The sequence below is a fragment of the Aspergillus wentii genome (genome assembly GCF_001890725.1).
Source record: "Aspergillus wentii DTO 134E9 unplaced genomic scaffold ASPWEscaffold_1, whole genome shotgun sequence".
In the NCBI taxonomy this organism is placed as follows: domain Eukaryota; kingdom Fungi; phylum Ascomycota; class Eurotiomycetes; order Eurotiales; family Aspergillaceae; genus Aspergillus; species Aspergillus wentii.
The window spans coordinates 2,448,943-2,465,340 of NW_024467832.1; the positions used below are offsets into that span (position 1 = coordinate 2,448,943).

Below are 16,398 nucleotides of genomic sequence, written 5' to 3' on the forward strand. Positions count from 1 at the left end.
TTGCGAAAGGTTTCTCATTAGAGAATAGCGGTATTCTACCGCTGACATGTAGCTATTCCACCATGACATCCGCAAACCACTTATTTATCCCTATGAAAAGAGCCACAACAGCAAGTGTCCAGTATATCCCTAGCCGTGGCCTCATCTACTTCATCCTCTAGATATATTCTTTTAGCCCACAACGCAGAACAATGATCATCACCCACAACATTCATACGTATATCATTCTCTTCACAAGCCTCATATAACGCCTTCTCATCCTCATCCCACATCCGCTCATAATGCCCATTCCACAAGCGAAGCGTAATCCGCTGCAAAAGGGGCGTTGCGACGTCCCAAATATCCACGAACGATTCTACATGGCTGTATATCATTGTGTCTTGCCAGGGGTTCTCGCCGAGGGGACTTGGGGCGGCTCTTATGACAAGCTCTTGGAGTGAAGATGGTAAGACGTCACTTAGTTTTCTGTCGTATGTTTCGTCGTCAATGAAGCCTAGGAGGACATGGATTGGTATTTCAGCGATTTGGAGTTTGGTGAATGATTTTAGGAAGCCGTTGAAGGGCTGCCATGATTCCATGAGTTCGTCGTCTTGGTGTAGTTCTCCCCAGCCACCGGGATAGTATTCGAGGCTAAGAGAGAGTGCCTCCATTGTGTGATAAAAGGGCTTTAAGGCTTGAAGGAGAAACTGGCCCTTTTCCAACACCTGTGCCTCGAGCCGTGGGTATGCTAGTCCTAGGTGCAGCTTTGTCAGGTTCGGCGTGCGCTGTAAGATGAATAACACATCTTCTTCTGGAATTGTCGACCGAGCTAATACTAGCGAGGTCAGGTTCGCAGGATCACACTGTAGCTTTTCGTTTGTTCTGAGATCGACGGTATCACGCAGCCAGATACCCAGATGCTGGAGGGACGGGAGACAAAACCACCCGATGAACTGATCCTGGTTGTAAACGGAAGGGAACCCATCAAGATCTAGCGGCAACATATTGTTGTCCCACAGCTCAGCTGGAGGTGTATTTCCGCCATATTCAGCTCGTTGGAGATGATCAAACGTAGACAATACTTTGTTTCTCGATAGAAGAGAGTGCTTGAGCATCCTGCCCGGATATCCACCCATCCAAACAAAGGAATAATCCAAATAGAGCGTCTTGACGTTGGGAAGTTGCGATAAAAGGATAGTAGCGAATACATAAACATTCCCATCGTTCAAAGCCTGAAGCCACTCATTCGCATCTGGGAACTGCCCTTGATGGATGATATCAACTCCCTTCTGAACCACATCTTCGAATAGCGGTCGTTCTTCATTCCAAGAAACGGTATGCTGAGGAGCTATCCAAGGTCCATGCCAATCCCTAAAACACTCTGCTGATGACACGCGACTTTCCTTATCTGACCACGGGTAGTTTGATGAGAGCAAGCTAACATATTGCACAGATGCCGCTAAATCTGGTCGATTCGATATGGTCCTAAAGAACTGCAGAATACGTCTCAGGGGTGGTGTTACCCAGTCCCAGCTTATTTTGCGGCAGAGAAAGGGCTCGCTTGAAGCGTGGAGAGCCTTGCATGTTTTTGATACGGATAATAAGTCGTCAAATGAGAGATATTCAAGAATGCATATCCAGCAATCTTGAGGGAGGTAGGAGAGTCTCGATTGAGCAGAAGATGAAAATGCAGGGAAAGTCATGATAGTAGTAGTGGTGATGATACGAGGTGAGGCTGTGAATCCTTAACATACCTTCAGCCTAGTCCCAAGGCAGTATGGCGCTTCTGCACTTATACTTTTTATTTTAATTAGTGGGTGTCAACGCTGAAGTAGAAATATGAATATGTCTTTGAGATTCAATATCTACAAACTCCAACACCTCGCCAAAGATTAAATCCACCCATATTCCTATATATATAAACAACAGACCATAGATAGAAAAAGAAATAATTAATTCTAGCAAAACTCATGGCTCATCAGACAAAGCATGTCCCTTTAAGGTTACACACTTCCATCACCAGTCCTTGCAGTGACACCCTCCTTCTCATCCTGCAAGGCGGCCAGCTCCTGAGCAGCTTCGAACCTGTATTCAGGACCCTTATAGTCTCGGTTGCCGCGGAAGAGCCACCACAGCGCCACGAGAGTCATCAAGCCCACGGTAATCACACTTGTGTAGTTCATGTTCTGTGCTGTAACTGGCATAACCAGAGGGAAGCAGAAGAACACAACAGTCACCACAATATATATGACAGCGATGACATTAACTGCCATTCCCAGAGCCTTGCCCATGTAGAATGGACCGGGGACGATATTCTTCCGCCCGGTTAGGACATGGGGAAGGATGGCACCTAGGTAGGAGAGTGTGCTGAGAACGATGTAGGATGAGATGAGGGCTTGGAAGGCGGTGGTGCTTCCAAGGTAGACACATCCCAGACAGGTCACCATTCCACTCATGGCCACGGTCGCTCGGATGGGAGAGTTGAACTTTAGATCGACATGAGCGAAATATGAAGGGAAGGGGGTCGCATTGTCTCGGGCAAGACTCCACCACATGCGGCCTCCTGTGACAAAGGTGCCGATTAGGGTCGGGAAAGTGGCTAAGAACAGAACGGCGATCATTCCAACGGCACCTGCGTTGGATCCTGTGGCTTGTCGGTAGATCTCTGCGGTGGGGAACGAGGAGATGCTGCTGTTAAACACAGCGTCGAGGTCATCAATAGCGTAGAATAGAGCGATGAGGTAGATGAATGCGCAAGAAAATGCCGTCAGCATTTGGAGCATAATTCCCTGCGGAACCTTCTTCTCTGGTTGGGGAACTATATCGGAGGTTAGCATCATATGGATTCAGGCAGGAGATAATACGGACCTTCTTCTGATAGATGGCTGATACAGTCAGGGACTCCGACCGCAAAGGCTGCATTGAGTAGTCCTGTCATGAAGCAAATTCCATCAGACCATCCACCTGTCTCATTATCGAATGTGGTCCAGACATCGGCATTGCTCGCATGTCTTTTGGGCATGGCAGCGAGGACAATCACAGTGATAAGAAGTCCACACAGTGAAAGAATCAATGCAATGCGATTGATCACGGGGATAAAGCGATTCCCAAAACAGACGATAGCGCAACAGATCCAGTTGACGAGCTGGAAGGCGATGAAAACCTGCCATGGGTGGAACTGCACAGTAGGAACGCGGAGTATGTGCATGGCGACGACTTCGTTACCGAGAATAGAGCTGATAGACGAGCAGGAGAGAAGCCATGCGCAGGCGTTCAAGTATCCGGTGAAGAATCCAACCACGCGTCCGTGTTTCCTGCTTAAGACAGACGACCAGTGGTATACACCACCTGCTGATGGCATTGACGATGCGAGTTCCGACAGTGAGGCCGATATTAACGTATAGAAGACGCTGACCAGGATGAGGCCATACAGCACGGCCATTGGTCCTCCATTTTCAAGAGCTGTCACGATGGTGCCTCCGGTTGAAGCCCAAGAACTGCATTTCCGGTCAGTCAAGAGGCGACGAAAAAGAAAAAAGATTCACTCACTTGGCGATGACAATACCCAGACTGGTCAAGCTGAAAAGATCGAAACGTCGCACGAGTTGCTGTTTGTGGCCCAACGCAGCCTCTAGACGGGCTTCATCGATCTGAACGGTGCTGGTATCCTTGGACGACATTTTTCATCACACGAAGGATTTTTTTCCCTTTGGGAGATTGTGAGTTGTGGGGGATAAGGAGATGTGCAGTGAAAATTGGGAACCCTCGAGAGTAGATTTAGAGGGATCGACAAGTTGCTGTGCTGAGCATGGCCGATCTGGATGAGGACAATTCCCTGAACAGACTAACGAAAGAATATGAGGTTGATGGAAAAGCAGTCGGATATTTTTTTTTTCATTTCTCCTCACATTCCAGAAGTAATGCAAGGATCAAACCAGACCATATGGGCGCCACGTTGCCACGTGCATTGGAGAAGCAGTTGAATGCCTGGGGAGATTCAAGTAACACAGACAATAGGGGCACTCAACAGCTGAAACCCGCCATTTGTCATTTCTTGCAGTCAATTTTACTATCGCATCGTTGCTTTTCCCCAAGCGGCATCGTGCAGGATTAACCTAATGCGACTTGCAGTTGGGGTCTGTTCCTTGGTTGTTTCCACAGAGAATAATGTTCCATTGCTAACATAGATAGTACTAGTTTGTGTTGATGCTATTCTGATCGGTGGTGCCTCGAAATGTCAATATATCCGATTCAGCCTTGCGTCTGGCGTTTTCCTCTGTCGACCGAGTCCAACTGACTCGAACACTGGAATTCCCATCTCAATCTCCATTCAGTCTCCACTGTGCACTGCCTTCTGTCCGTCGAGATGATCATTGCTCTATCCATGCTTCTTGGATGGAATCCCTGTCAAGCTTCTGTTAGTCCGCCCCACATGCTCTCTACAATTCCATCTGTTCATCTTCCCATACAATTTGTATACAAAATGGAACAGCTTCAATGTACTGCACTTGAGACCAAAAAGCACAGTTTGTCTTGAATGCAAACATGTTTTATGTTTTCTTCAACTCGTAGAATTATTCAACTTCATCCACCAACGACTTTCGGCCTAACCAGAGTCCATCATCTTTCATCTTCATCATCTCGTTATCTCTATCCTGTTTCAGTATTTTCGGCTCTTCAATCGCGTAAATCTAACTCTTTCCTCAAGCGGCGCAGTGCCAATTCTCTCCTACGGCCCTCATCCTCGTCACGGCCATCATCCAACCTCAGCGCGTCCAACGATATCTCACAATGAACTGAAAATGTCTGGGATAATGTGCTAGATGGGATTGGTTTTGGAGTATAAGTGGACTATACAAAGGTATAGAGTGTATGGCATATTCGTTGGCATCTTCCACAACGCTGGACAGGAAGAACAAAGCTGGTACAAGAACAATAGAATCACTGGCTGTTATGATGGATTCCAATTCTTATCCCAAGGTGATACTCGTCCATGCGTCGAGTTCTAGACCATAGATGATTGCATGGTGCTAACCAATTCGAATGAATGTTTGTCTCAGGACCTCAAACAATCCATCCTTTAATCCCTGGACTATATCACCACATCTCGCACTCGACTATTCACCATCAACAAAGAATAATCTCTCTCTGGGAGGAACAATTTGCCTTTCGGTGGGAATCCGACCTCTGACTCGTTTTGTATGCCCCGTTTAATATTTCCAAGTCGGTCGGGCTTTGGGTAATCTGTTCGAGATTGAGAAAGCTTGTGGAAAAAAAGTTCGAATGGTCGCTTGATATAGTATTCGAGACAGTGACACTGCGATGAATGACGGAGACATGCGAACTGTGGCGGAAGACTTTCCACTACATTATGAAATTGAAGACGATCTCTCAGTCTGGCATTGATCAACCACCAAGCGAAATACAAATTATAATAGCCCCCATGTTACTCAAAATCGCTGTTTGGAGATGGAGGCAAAGCTCTTATATTTGTCAACATAGGGCTTCCTTTCAACACAGCCGAATGCTGGCCCGATCATGCCATTCTGAATCAGTTGCGAGGTCCAACTGTTCTAAGAAGCCCTTCTGCTAATTATGAACGATGGAATAAGTGTAGGGATAGAAATCCCACAAGCGATGATCCCTGTCTTCGCGCACAGCCATAATATCGCACGCTTAATCAGATAAATGGAGTTCGGTGAACGATCGATTCTTCATCAGGTATGGATCCCTCTCTGTCAGGCAATGATCAACTGGATCAGGTTTATTTAGGCGTGTTGGTGCCAGACGGTCACCGCCGCTTAGCGACAAACCCCAGTCGATCGTTCCTTCGGTACAGATAAGGTGCTGTCCAGGACTCCATAGGAATGCCTCGCAGGATGGCGAAATCCGAAAATCGATACCGACGGATCGGGTCGTGGCGACTGTTCTGTTCAATTCTCTATCTGGGGATGAGAGATAGCAAAAGAAATTCCTGGCTTTGAAACCAGGCAATTTCTCCCTGGATGCCGTTTAATTGCGGCTGGAGCGCCTTTAAGCTTCTAATTAGATACGCAGATCTTATCAATGATTGCCATCATTCACCCCTGGACTTACGCGAGGTATTCATGCTTTTTACAGGCAACGCAATAGAAATTCACCCAAGGAAAAAACAAAGAGGGCAATTGAAACGATCCCAAGAAAATAATGGACCTTGTGGAGGACTCCGCGGAGTGGGCACTATGGCTGTGATAATCGGTTTCATGCACCGTGACAAGAGATCGACATGGCCTGTGACCCTCAACCCAAGCTATTTGTGTTGTACAAGGACGCATTTCTGCGTCATCCTATTAGCTGGGGCTCAGATCCTCGTGAATTTCGAACGCAACTCGTGGGATTAGTCGCTTGGGAAAGCCTATCGACCTTGAATCATTACTCAATCAGAGCCCAACTGCGTTGGATTTTGCTTTTTTCGTCGCCTCTTTTGGCTTTTTTCTTCTGGCATTTCTGGGCTCGCCCATTCTCACAGGCTGAAGTGTTCCTTCAAAATGCGGTGTCACGAAGAGGTCAGATTCTCCGCGCCTCGAGTTGCAACAGATTAGAAACCCTGGAAAAAGGCTACCCTGCTATTTTTGCAGGAGAAATATGCCTCGTAATGATGACTTCCAAAGCTAGCAAGCACCGGCACATGCTTTAATTGTCGCAGTCTCCCTTGCGCAGCCCCCATTCCTTGCTTCTTCGGCCCCCGCCCGTTCAGATTGACACTTTGCTTTACCAAGGACGAGTTCTCACTGGCAAGTCTGGGTAATTTGTTCCTGGTGGATGATGATCATGTATGTCTTATTCTCCCACCTAGTGCTGAATATCATGATGCCCTGCCCCCATTGGTAGATTATATGGATACTTCTTCCAAATTGCTGGTTGGCCCCGGTCAAAGGAATTAATATATTATTAATTATTATCACCCAGGTCATTCTGCATATTAACCGTGCCAGATCCCCCAGTTCCGCTCGACGGCTCTGATCAACTGCATTGCATCGCTCTCTGACTTGGTCCTGCATCTTTTGTTCCCGCCTCGGGGGCGCTCTTGTTCAAGATGGGGAACGTGTCGCCTACCCCACATCAGCTATTAGTGGAGGCTTGTGTCTTCTGGAGTATTGGTGTGATTTTGTATGTTGGGAGGATGTATGTATATCTCCCTGGACTGAAGATGGATTGTGTTCTGATGAAACAAGGGTATCACGAGTCATTGGCAATGGATCATTCAAACGGCTATTCTGTATGTCGCAGTCAATCCCGCATCTGTTGAACCATCTACTTACTTTGGTTACAGTTGACGATTATGTGATGACTGTCACTTTTGTGAGCTCTATATCATTATTTACAATATATGGATGTGCTAACGCAGTCCCAGTTGTTTTATACGGGTCTAATGGTCCTCATCCAAGTTTCCGCCCAATATGCCACCAACCTCATGGACCCAGCAGACTACGAGTCCGTCCTCTCGGACCCCCAAGAAGTCAAGGATAGAATCTTCGGCAGTAAGATCGTCATCGGACTGGAACAGTGCATGCTGCTCTCGACCTGGGGAGTCAAAACATGCATGCTCGCTCAGTTTTGGAGGCTAACAAAGAACCTCAAACTTCACCTTTTCGTTAAGATTATTGTTGGCTATGTGGCGCTTGGATTTGTTGTTATTCAGGTTACCTACTTTGCCGTCTACTGTCGACCGTTCTCTCAGTACTGGGCTATGCCGGTGTCCAACATGCAATGTGCTACCTACCAGCACTACTCCATCACACAGGCGGTCTTCAACATCTCCTCGGATGCCGCAATGCTAGCTGTCCCAGTCCCGCTACTCATCAAGGCGCAGATGAAAAGGAGAAAGAAGGTCCTGCTAGTCTGCATCATGAGTCTGGGTATTTTCACCGTCATCGCCGCAATCCTCAACAAATACTTCAACTTCGCCTCCCCCTTGACAACCATCTACCAAATCTGGTACATCCGCGAGGCCAGCACGGCCATGTACGTGGCGAACCTTATGTGTCTCTGGCCACTTCTCCGCAAGGTCTTCGGCCTCAAGGCATTCCAATACAACAGCAAACAACGACGTCGGTATGGCGAACAAGGAAAATCAGGCGCGGCGACTACCACATACGGGTCTCGATCACGAGCGTCATCTCTCCACGCTCTGCATTTCAGTGGACCCGGATCGCGAAAGGTCATTAATAAGTTTAGATTCAGCCAAAAGAGCGGTGTACCGCAACGGACGAGTGAAGAGGCGATTAACAAGGCCTCGGCTGATTTTACCGATGGTCAATACGGGGATGCTGTACAGCTTGGAGTCTTGAGTAAGAGCGGACACCAGTCCCGGGGGAAGGCTGATACGATTTCTGATTCAGTCGTCGATCTCGAGGGACAAACGTTGAAAGATGACGGTCTTTATATGGATCACGCGAGAGGATCGCAGTCGAGTGCGGGGCTTTACGATGATCGACATGCTACGTCTTCACGAAAGATTAGTCCTTGAATGTGTTTTCTTTGTTCGATGGCCATACCATATACACCGGCGTATGGAAGAGGGATATGGTTGTTTTTGTTTATGTTGGATTTGTTACATACCCTGTTTTGTATACCCTGTGTTGCTGTGCTATACCCTGGAGGCGTTGGAATTGGATTTGTACTGGATACAAACTTGTATAGATGGTCTGCGACTAGTTTGATTATTAGATGAAGATAGATATTAAATAAAGACTTTTAAATGCTTGATTTGGCTAGAAAATGCTCCAAATCTATCATAATTACGCTGAGAAAGAGGGGTTAACAACCTCTGATCGCCCCCTTATTGTAAGCACAGCACTAATGGTCTAGTGGTTACGATTCGATCCTCCCATCACTTGATGAGACCAGATCGAGGCCCGTGTTCGAATCACGGTTAGTGCACGTTTCTTTTTTCTTTTTTGCTCAACCATCTTTTATCGTTTTTTCCGCGTGTTTTTTTATCCCATCTTTAAACAGTTCTATCTCTTTGATATCTGGGGTTCTTTTTGGCTTTGCTTCTTGTCGTTTTATGGGGAACGGCTGGTCCCGCAGGTCCACACGGTGGAGTTCGACCACTTTGCGATCAAAAACCTCTTTATTCAACGTAATACAATTAATCATCTATCTTCATTCTATCCATGCTGCCAGAAAATTGTCGTCGCCCCTTCGATACTGACAGTCTCTAGTCGCAGCATCTCATCCTTGCTTAGCCGCCATCCCAGCGCCTGCATATTCTGCTCAGCCTGCTTTCCGTCGCGGATTCCAGCCAACGGGACTACGCCCTTATTAATGCAGAAATTCAACGCCACAGCGGCCATGGGGACTCCTCTTTCGTCGGCGATCTTTTTCACCACGTCTAGTGTTGGCTCGAGCATGTGCATTGGATAGCTGCTGTAGCGATATGTGCGCGGGGGCTGGTTGAACCGTGTATATTTACCCGTCAGTCTGCCTTCTCCCAGCGACGCAAAGCCCTGAAACACGATATTGCGATTCCGACACGTTCGAATCAACCCCGTCACCTCGGGCGACCTTCGAATGATAGAATACTCGCACTGATTCACAGCCAGCGGAACACCGTGTCCGGCGAGCTCATCCGCCATCTTGATCATCTCCTCTTTATCGTAGTTCGCGACGCCCACCGTCTTCGCCATCCCCGCATGCACACAATCCGCCATCCCCTTCGCAACAGTCGATATCAGACTCGGATGAATCGGCCCACTAACAAGATACACATCGACGTAATCAAGCCCCAAATTCTTCAACGACGACTTCAACCTCACCATCGGCCCATGACTCTGCATCACCAAATTCGTCATGTCCGGCCAACTCAACCACTTCGTCTGCACCGCAAACGTCTCCCGCTTCATTCCCTCAAACAGACGCCCGCAAATTCGCTCGCTCTCCCCGTCCCCGTATACCTGCGCCGTGTCGACGAACGTCATCCCCGCCTCGCGTAGCTTCTCCCACGCTTCTTTAATCCGCGGTAGGTCTGTCTCTGCGTTATACCCCCAGTTGGCTTTGTCGCCCCACGACCACGCGCCCACGCAGAGGTAGGGCACTTGGACGTCTTGGTGCTTCCCGCGTAGTGTCACGCGCGCCTGGGTGTCGGGCATCACGCTGTCGGGGAGAATGTAGTGCTCCTCGCTGGTTTTGGGGTCGACGGGTTTGGGGTGAGGCGAGTGGATGCCTTCTGTTGCTGACATGCCCGAGGCGAGGCCGGCTTGGAGGACGTATTGGGATCCTGGGGTGGCCATTTTGGTTGATTTCTATTTGGTTGTGTATGTATTAGATGTGTATGGTTATTAGACAGATGTATGTATATATGTATATTGAGGTGATAGGGCTTTTGCACCATATATACCACAGGTATGGATCATGCGTCATTCGGCATCATCATGACACCAAACTGTGTTTCCATAGACACCGGAATATGAACCCGCGGTTCGCTTTCCAAGTGGTTAATCTTTTCATTCATAGATTGGCTCATTTAGAATCAAGCGTGGGCTGTATTTAAAGTGAGAACCCTACACTGTATGTAGCCTATTCAAGAGTCCCTTATATTCTATAAAACCGACTTTTTATGCATATCCACAAGCATTGACCAGAAAACCAAATGCCAATTCCTCCCTTTCAATAGTATAGTTTGGTTATACACGTTCAAAACAAGAAACTGCCCACGCCATGTCGAAAAATCTCCAGATGAAGAAACACAGAATAAGAAAATAAAGTGACAATCCAAGAAAGCAAAAGAAAAATGATGACAGCCGAGAAGGCCGACAAGATAAGAAATGAAGTTTCAATCAATATGTGCTCAACTCAACGCCTTCGCTATGCAGAATTACTCTCTATTCCGTATGTCTCTTCAATGCCTCAAGCGCTTCCACCCGAATATCAAACAGCAGCTCATCAATCTCCTTGACGGTGCCTCGGTCCAGTTTGGCTGACTTGGCATCGTCCAGGACTTTTCGAAGAGAGCTCAGAATTCCGGATTCGTTGCTGTCTGCTTCTTCGATTTGACCTTGCGAGATATGTTCCGTTGCCTCGTGACGTGATTGATCGTCAACTGCCTCTGCATCTTTCATGGTAATATCATCTTCAACAACCGGCTCATTCTGTGGCTCGGGTTTGTTCATTTGGTTATCAACCAAGATCTCGGGTATTTCGTTCACAGGATCGTGAGACTCTGCGGATTCTTGGACATGGACGTCGTCATTAGGTTCAGTCGAAGGCTCCTGATGCTCTTTCTCCTGGTCTAAGACCATGGTTTCGTCAGCCACAGGTTGCTCTTTTGGCAACTCTTGTTTGGATGCCTTGGTTTCGCCATGGCGCCTGTCCGATTTGCGAGAAGAGAGTCGCGGGGACTTCTTCTGACTAGGACTCTCTTCGGGGATGGGTGGTGCTGCAACCCCTTCCAGACGACCTGACCTTCTCCGTTTTCGAGCTGAGCGACTCCGAGACCTCGAGCTCTTGTCTTTACTGCCGATACCTTGATCTTGCTCAATAGAGTTGGGTCCGGTAGACTCTTCCGTATCGACCTTGGCCTGCCCCTTGCGCTTCTTGGATGACGATACAGCAGGTGAGGGGTTGGCCGTAGGTAAGTCATTGAACGATCTTGTAGCTCGCGTACTCCTGGGTTCTTGGGTGTCATCTGCGTCGGGTTCTTTGACAGAAGATATTCTCGATGATCGTCGCCTCTCTTTCTTTCGGGGTGTCTGTGTCTCAACTTCACGTTTCCGTTTCTTGGTCATTGGGAAACTGTTGGGAAGCTCCTCAAGTTGCTCGGCTTTGGAATCTTCAACCGCATCCGTAGCTAGTCCCATGTCTTGTTCTAGCTGAGACGCAATTTGCGTTTCCATGTCATCGGTAGACCCATCAGATGCTTCTGGTTCTGGTTCGTTTTTCTTTTCGTTCTTCCTAGATCGGCCTTTGTTCTTGCCGGCGGATTTGGGCGTGGCAGCCGCTCCTTTTGAGCCAGCCTTGGACCCCTGAGTATCACTCTTTTCACGGGAGGCCTTTTCTGGAGACGGGTTGGTTTCGGATTTCCCGCTAGATGGGTTCTTGCTTGCAGAAGAACGAAGACGTCTGGTTGTAGGTTTGTTTGTCTCCACGGGAGTTTCATCGTTCCGATTCTCTTTTCGAGATTTTGACCGAGAGCGATTCGGAGTTTCTTTCTTATTCGTATTCTTGGCGTCCTTGTTTCCAGTAGGTGAGGAATTGTGCGACTTGAGTTCAGGGGGAGACGACGGGGGTTCCTTGATCATGTCGACGTCCAAGTTTTGATCAGATAGCGAAGATAACTCTGATCCAGATTCCGAAGCCTGTGCCCGACCTCTTGTACCAGGCGTAGGAGATGAGCCAAGAAAGCCATCCTCATTTTCTGCAGGAGCTGGCAAGGTTGGTGTCAGGGGTGTTTCGTTCTCGGTCTCTGCATTCCGTAGGTTGCGCATATGGGGAGGCGTCATGAACCCAAGTTCTCTCGGCGTGTTCACCGGAGGAGACGACGATCTCAGGCTTTCGATCATCGAAAACACCTCGTTGCGCTGGCGATGAGCTTTGGAGCCAGTTGGTAACGACAAAGATAGCTCGTCACCTGCAAGCTGGTCGGAACTGCCCCCAGATCGTAGCGGCCGACGCTCAATTACCTGCTCGGGTGATAACTCGGTATTTACAATCACTTGTGTGACGGGAGACGAAGTGAAGCCGGTAGAGTTTGGGGTTTCACCCAAAACAAACCCCTTGCGAGACTTTGGCAATGCTTCAGTCGAGCTTTCCTTGTCTTGCGAGGCTGAACTGTCCTGGGCCTGTAGAAATTATAAGAATGGAACTAAGACAAAATAACGAAACACGTACCTGGGAGTCGGGTGGAGGCTGATTTTTCATGTAGAGCTCCAGCTTCACTAGCGCACGCGATATGGACATGGGGCAGGCCAGTGATTCTTGCAAGCCAAATGAAGAACGCCACATTTCAACAAACCTCTTGGCTATTGACATGTGGGATGAATCCAACCCAGCGCAAATAATTGTTTCAAACTTCTGCAAGCAAACGGCGTCGTGAGGTGTAGACGCCTGTAGAATATTCAAGACAGCCGAAGAAAGTGCACGAATCTGCAACGGGTTAGAATGCATTGAATGGAGCTCCTTACTTTATGCACTTACTGCAGTCAGAATCCGACTCTCAACGCCACTCTCAACATTAAGTTGGCGGACTTCATCCCGAATCCACAAAGCAAGGGGCTGCTGGAGAGTTTCGAGAATAGAGGAGCGGAAAGTAAGGATACCAGATCCCAGGAAAGATGTCAAGGATTCAATAAAGTCGGCAATACCGCTGGTTTCCGAAGCATTGAACCCTCCATAAGACTCTTGAAGCGTCCTTTCCACCAATTCCACCAACTTGTGGGGGAAGAGCAGCTGCTCATTTCCAGCTGAGTGGGAACCAGTTTCTTTCGGATTGGATGCTTCTTGTTGGCAGTAAGGAATGGACAAAGAGTTGCTGAGAAGTGAAGTTGACGGTAGGTAGGCATCACGAACACGAAGCCGCATCACGCACTCAGCGAGTGGTTCCATGGCAACAGTTGCGATTGCTCGATCACCCTTTTCGGTTCTGACAACTCGCACAAATGAATCCAAAAGCTGATTCCAAACCTGAGATACATCAGAGAATTTCAAGCCTGCTGAAAGAATCTTGACAATGTTTTCATAATCGCGTAAAACAGACCCATCACGCTCACGGGCAGATTCAATAGGAAATGAGCGCAAGCAATCCGCAGCCAATTGTGCTGTTGATTTCCAGACGATTTGGGCATAGCTATGGACTCCAAAGTGGAATTCGGCCTCGTTTGGGTGTAGGTCAGCACATTGTCGAATAATTTCCAAACGCGAGCCTCTGGAGGTTTTGCCGTTACAAGCAGCTTCGAGTGTGCCATTGATTAAGCGCATATATGATGGGGTTGGTTCTGAAATGCCAGACACGTCACTGATGATTCGAAGGAAATGCAAAATAGGACTGTCTGGGTTGGAATTTCCGCGAGAATGACGATGTGTAGGTGTATTGGCAGCCTGGAATGTTTCGTCCGTCTTCAAGAGCAGTTTCTCAGTAAATGGAATACTGCCAAGAGAAAATATCATTGTTGTAGATAAGAAGCGGAATCTCTCAAAGAACTTCTCGAAAGATGTGTCTGTGGCATTGAGTGAGGAAGGCCCAGCGTTCCAGAGTCGCTGGAGTAGTCCGAGCACACTGGCAACAGCATGCATCGATTCCGCTGACGGGGTGATTTCTTTGCTAGAAGCGTAAGACAGTGCCCGGGAAAGACTGGTCCAAGCAGTGGCAATGTTTGACTTCTCAATCGCAACGACACCGTCCGCCCAAACAGACGATTTGAAAATGTTCTCGAAGACTTTCAGAATTGACGTAATCCGGGACCTTATCCATTTGCAATCAAGAGAAGGTAGCTCTTCAGGGTCCAACTTATTGTTGTCATTTGCCTTGTTTTCAAACCAAACTTTTGCTTGAGGGCTCCACAACATATTAGACAAGACCAGAGAAAATCTGTCGTTCAACATAGGGGCCGAGGAGAACACGCCGGCAGAAGGGGAAGCAATGTATTCCTCCCAGACGAAGTCAAGGTGTTGGTGGGATGTGGATGGGCGAAAGGCGTAATATACAAGGTTATAATAGCTGGATAAAGCAACCTGAGAGAGTTGTGCCATTTGCTTGTCCTGCTTTTTGCGTTCGAATTGAGATAGAATCGGCCGGCTCAGCATTTTGATAATCGATGGACTGGTTGCTTCGTTCGGACTGACAACATAAACGAACCGGTTCCAACTTGTCATAGCTTGTGCCTTGATTGCTGGCTCACTGCAGTTGAAACACTTCTGGAGTACAAGAACCAATTCTTTGAAATGCTCCCATTGATCGACGTTTGACCTTTTGCTCCTGAGAAGCAAAATAATGACACTCCAAATCTGTGGAACATGTACACCACTATCTTGAGATGCCATCATCCTTGACATGCGCTCGCATATCTCGGCTACCATCTTTCTGTTGTTTTCAAGAGGCCGATCGAAACAATCGCGAATACTCTTTGATAAGGCGGGGTTCGGTCCGAATACCATAGAAATGTGAAACCCAAGAGCAATAGCTTTCACTCTAGTATCTTTCAAGGGGTGTAGCAGTCCAGAGACAAGGTGATCCATCCATTGTGATGAGTGAGAGACAAATGTCGACTTGGATTGAGTAAGGATGCGATGATAGATGCTTAGGCGCTGCGTGACGATAGCGCTTCCGCTTACTCGACTGGTGACTTCATTGAGTGCTGTAAGGAGACGTGTCAATCGCGCAGTAGTCATGATCTTCGCGGGAAAATTGTGGGTTGACAAAATGGGCATGCAGTTCGTCACAACGGACTTGGACACTTTGGCATCTTGAAGACAACTCATAGAATGATCCACGAGAAAGACTTTGAAATCATCCGACAGCTGCTTGGAGATTTCAGGATGCCATACCAAAGCCGCTGAAAGTTTTAGGGCCTGAATGACAAGATTTGTATCCAATGGCCCACCATTCTGAAGATCCCTGGTAACATCCCTCTGGATGAACTGTGTCACCAGGCCCAACTTTCCCGATATCTCTCGGTCACTAGGAAGATCATCATATGCTCTCAGGGCGCTGAAGAAATGCATATAGGCATCAAGTCTTTCGCTAGTAGACCCCCCAGCTAGCTGTTTGGTTATGGACTCTAGCAGCATGGCGAATGATTCGGAGGTAAAAGGAGCATCGTTTGGCGAGCTAACGGGAGCGTGTGCGTGCGTCGCTTTCAGGATCGATTTGGACGGCTTACATTCGTTCGAAGGAGGCAATGCTTTGAGATCCGCTTGCGATTTCAATGTGGAATTGGTGAACGTCGGAGGTTTGATGTATTTTGTCCATGGCGAGAAATTTACCCGCTTCGAATGTCGACTGGAGGGAACGCCGGCGGACCCATAAGGAGAATCGCCAGGAGTCTGTAAGACTGCCGGAGAACCTTCTAATCGATCTTTGGCTTCATTAGGAAGCATTCGAGGTGTCGTCCTAGGTGGAGTAGGTGGACGAGCAGAGAGAGGGCCGAGAGCCTCCACCATATTTCTTTAAGAGATTGAACGACGGCAAGATGACTGTAAATTAAAAGGAGAGAAAGACAAAACACATCTCGATGATAACCCCAAAAAGAAATCAAACCGCACCATCCATATCCCAGGTCGAATCCGTCGGCAGTAAGCTGGAGGAAGCAAATGAAGTGCCCTTTAGAAGCCGCTCATCTTTCTGGGGAGAACACACCGCGCCAAGCCTGGCAATTCAAAAAGACGCGCCTCGATTTCTCTGATCGCGACTGTGGCTGAAGCACGCGTAAAGTGTGGCGCAGT

General features: G+C 48.0%; 5 protein-coding genes and 1 non-coding gene across 6 annotated transcripts; 2 read left to right on the plus strand and 4 right to left on the minus strand.

Annotated features, from left to right (window-relative positions):
- Positions 1-80: 80 nt before the first annotated feature.
- Positions 81-1,682, minus strand: ASPWEDRAFT_100938 (F-box protein; the record flags this gene model as incomplete). The annotated part of the gene is made up of 2 exons (XM_040827343.1): positions 81-1,350; positions 1,396-1,682. 2 exons carry the CDS (start codon positions 1,680-1,682, stop codon positions 81-83), a joined length of 1,557 nt encoding a protein of 518 aa, XP_040694626.1.
- Positions 1,683-1,812: 130 nt separating this feature from the next.
- ASPWEDRAFT_64277 (putative choline transport protein) lies at positions 1,813-3,875 on the minus strand. The gene is made up of 3 exons (XM_040838730.1): positions 3,529-3,875; positions 2,848-3,476; positions 1,813-2,797 (listed from the first exon to the last, which is right to left on the minus strand). Exons 1-3 carry the CDS (start codon positions 3,657-3,659, stop codon positions 1,983-1,985), a joined length of 1,575 nt encoding a protein of 524 aa, XP_040694627.1. The 5' UTR covers positions 3,660-3,875; the 3' UTR covers positions 1,813-1,982.
- Positions 3,876-6,716: 2,841 nt separating this feature from the next.
- On the plus strand, positions 6,717-8,667 carry ASPWEDRAFT_34408 (uncharacterized protein). The gene is made up of 4 exons (XM_040833995.1): positions 6,717-7,143; positions 7,194-7,237; positions 7,292-7,320; positions 7,373-8,667. The coding sequence occupies exons 1-4, from the start codon at positions 7,055-7,057 to the stop codon at positions 8,486-8,488; spliced, it is 1,278 nt and encodes a 425-aa protein (XP_040694628.1). The 5' UTR covers positions 6,717-7,054; the 3' UTR covers positions 8,489-8,667.
- Positions 8,668-8,814: 147 nt separating this feature from the next.
- ASPWEDRAFT_t10 lies at positions 8,815-8,901 on the plus strand. The gene has a single exon. It is a non-coding gene; the product is annotated as a tRNA-Gly (tRNA).
- Positions 8,816-10,549, minus strand: ASPWEDRAFT_238094 (aldo/keto reductase). The gene has a single exon (XM_040832532.1). The coding sequence runs from the start codon at positions 10,251-10,253 to the stop codon at positions 9,132-9,134; it is 1,122 nt and encodes a 373-aa protein (XP_040694629.1). The 5' UTR covers positions 10,254-10,549; the 3' UTR covers positions 8,816-9,131.
- Positions 10,550-10,844: 295 nt separating this feature from the next.
- On the minus strand, positions 10,845-16,116 carry ASPWEDRAFT_166998 (putative telomere length regulator protein (Rif1); the record flags this gene model as incomplete). The annotated part of the gene is made up of 3 exons (XM_040830095.1): positions 10,845-12,800; positions 12,850-13,104; positions 13,156-16,116. The coding sequence occupies 3 exons, from the start codon at positions 16,114-16,116 to the stop codon at positions 10,845-10,847; spliced, it is 5,172 nt and encodes a 1,723-aa protein (XP_040694630.1).
- Between the last annotated feature and the right edge of the window lie 282 nt (positions 16,117-16,398).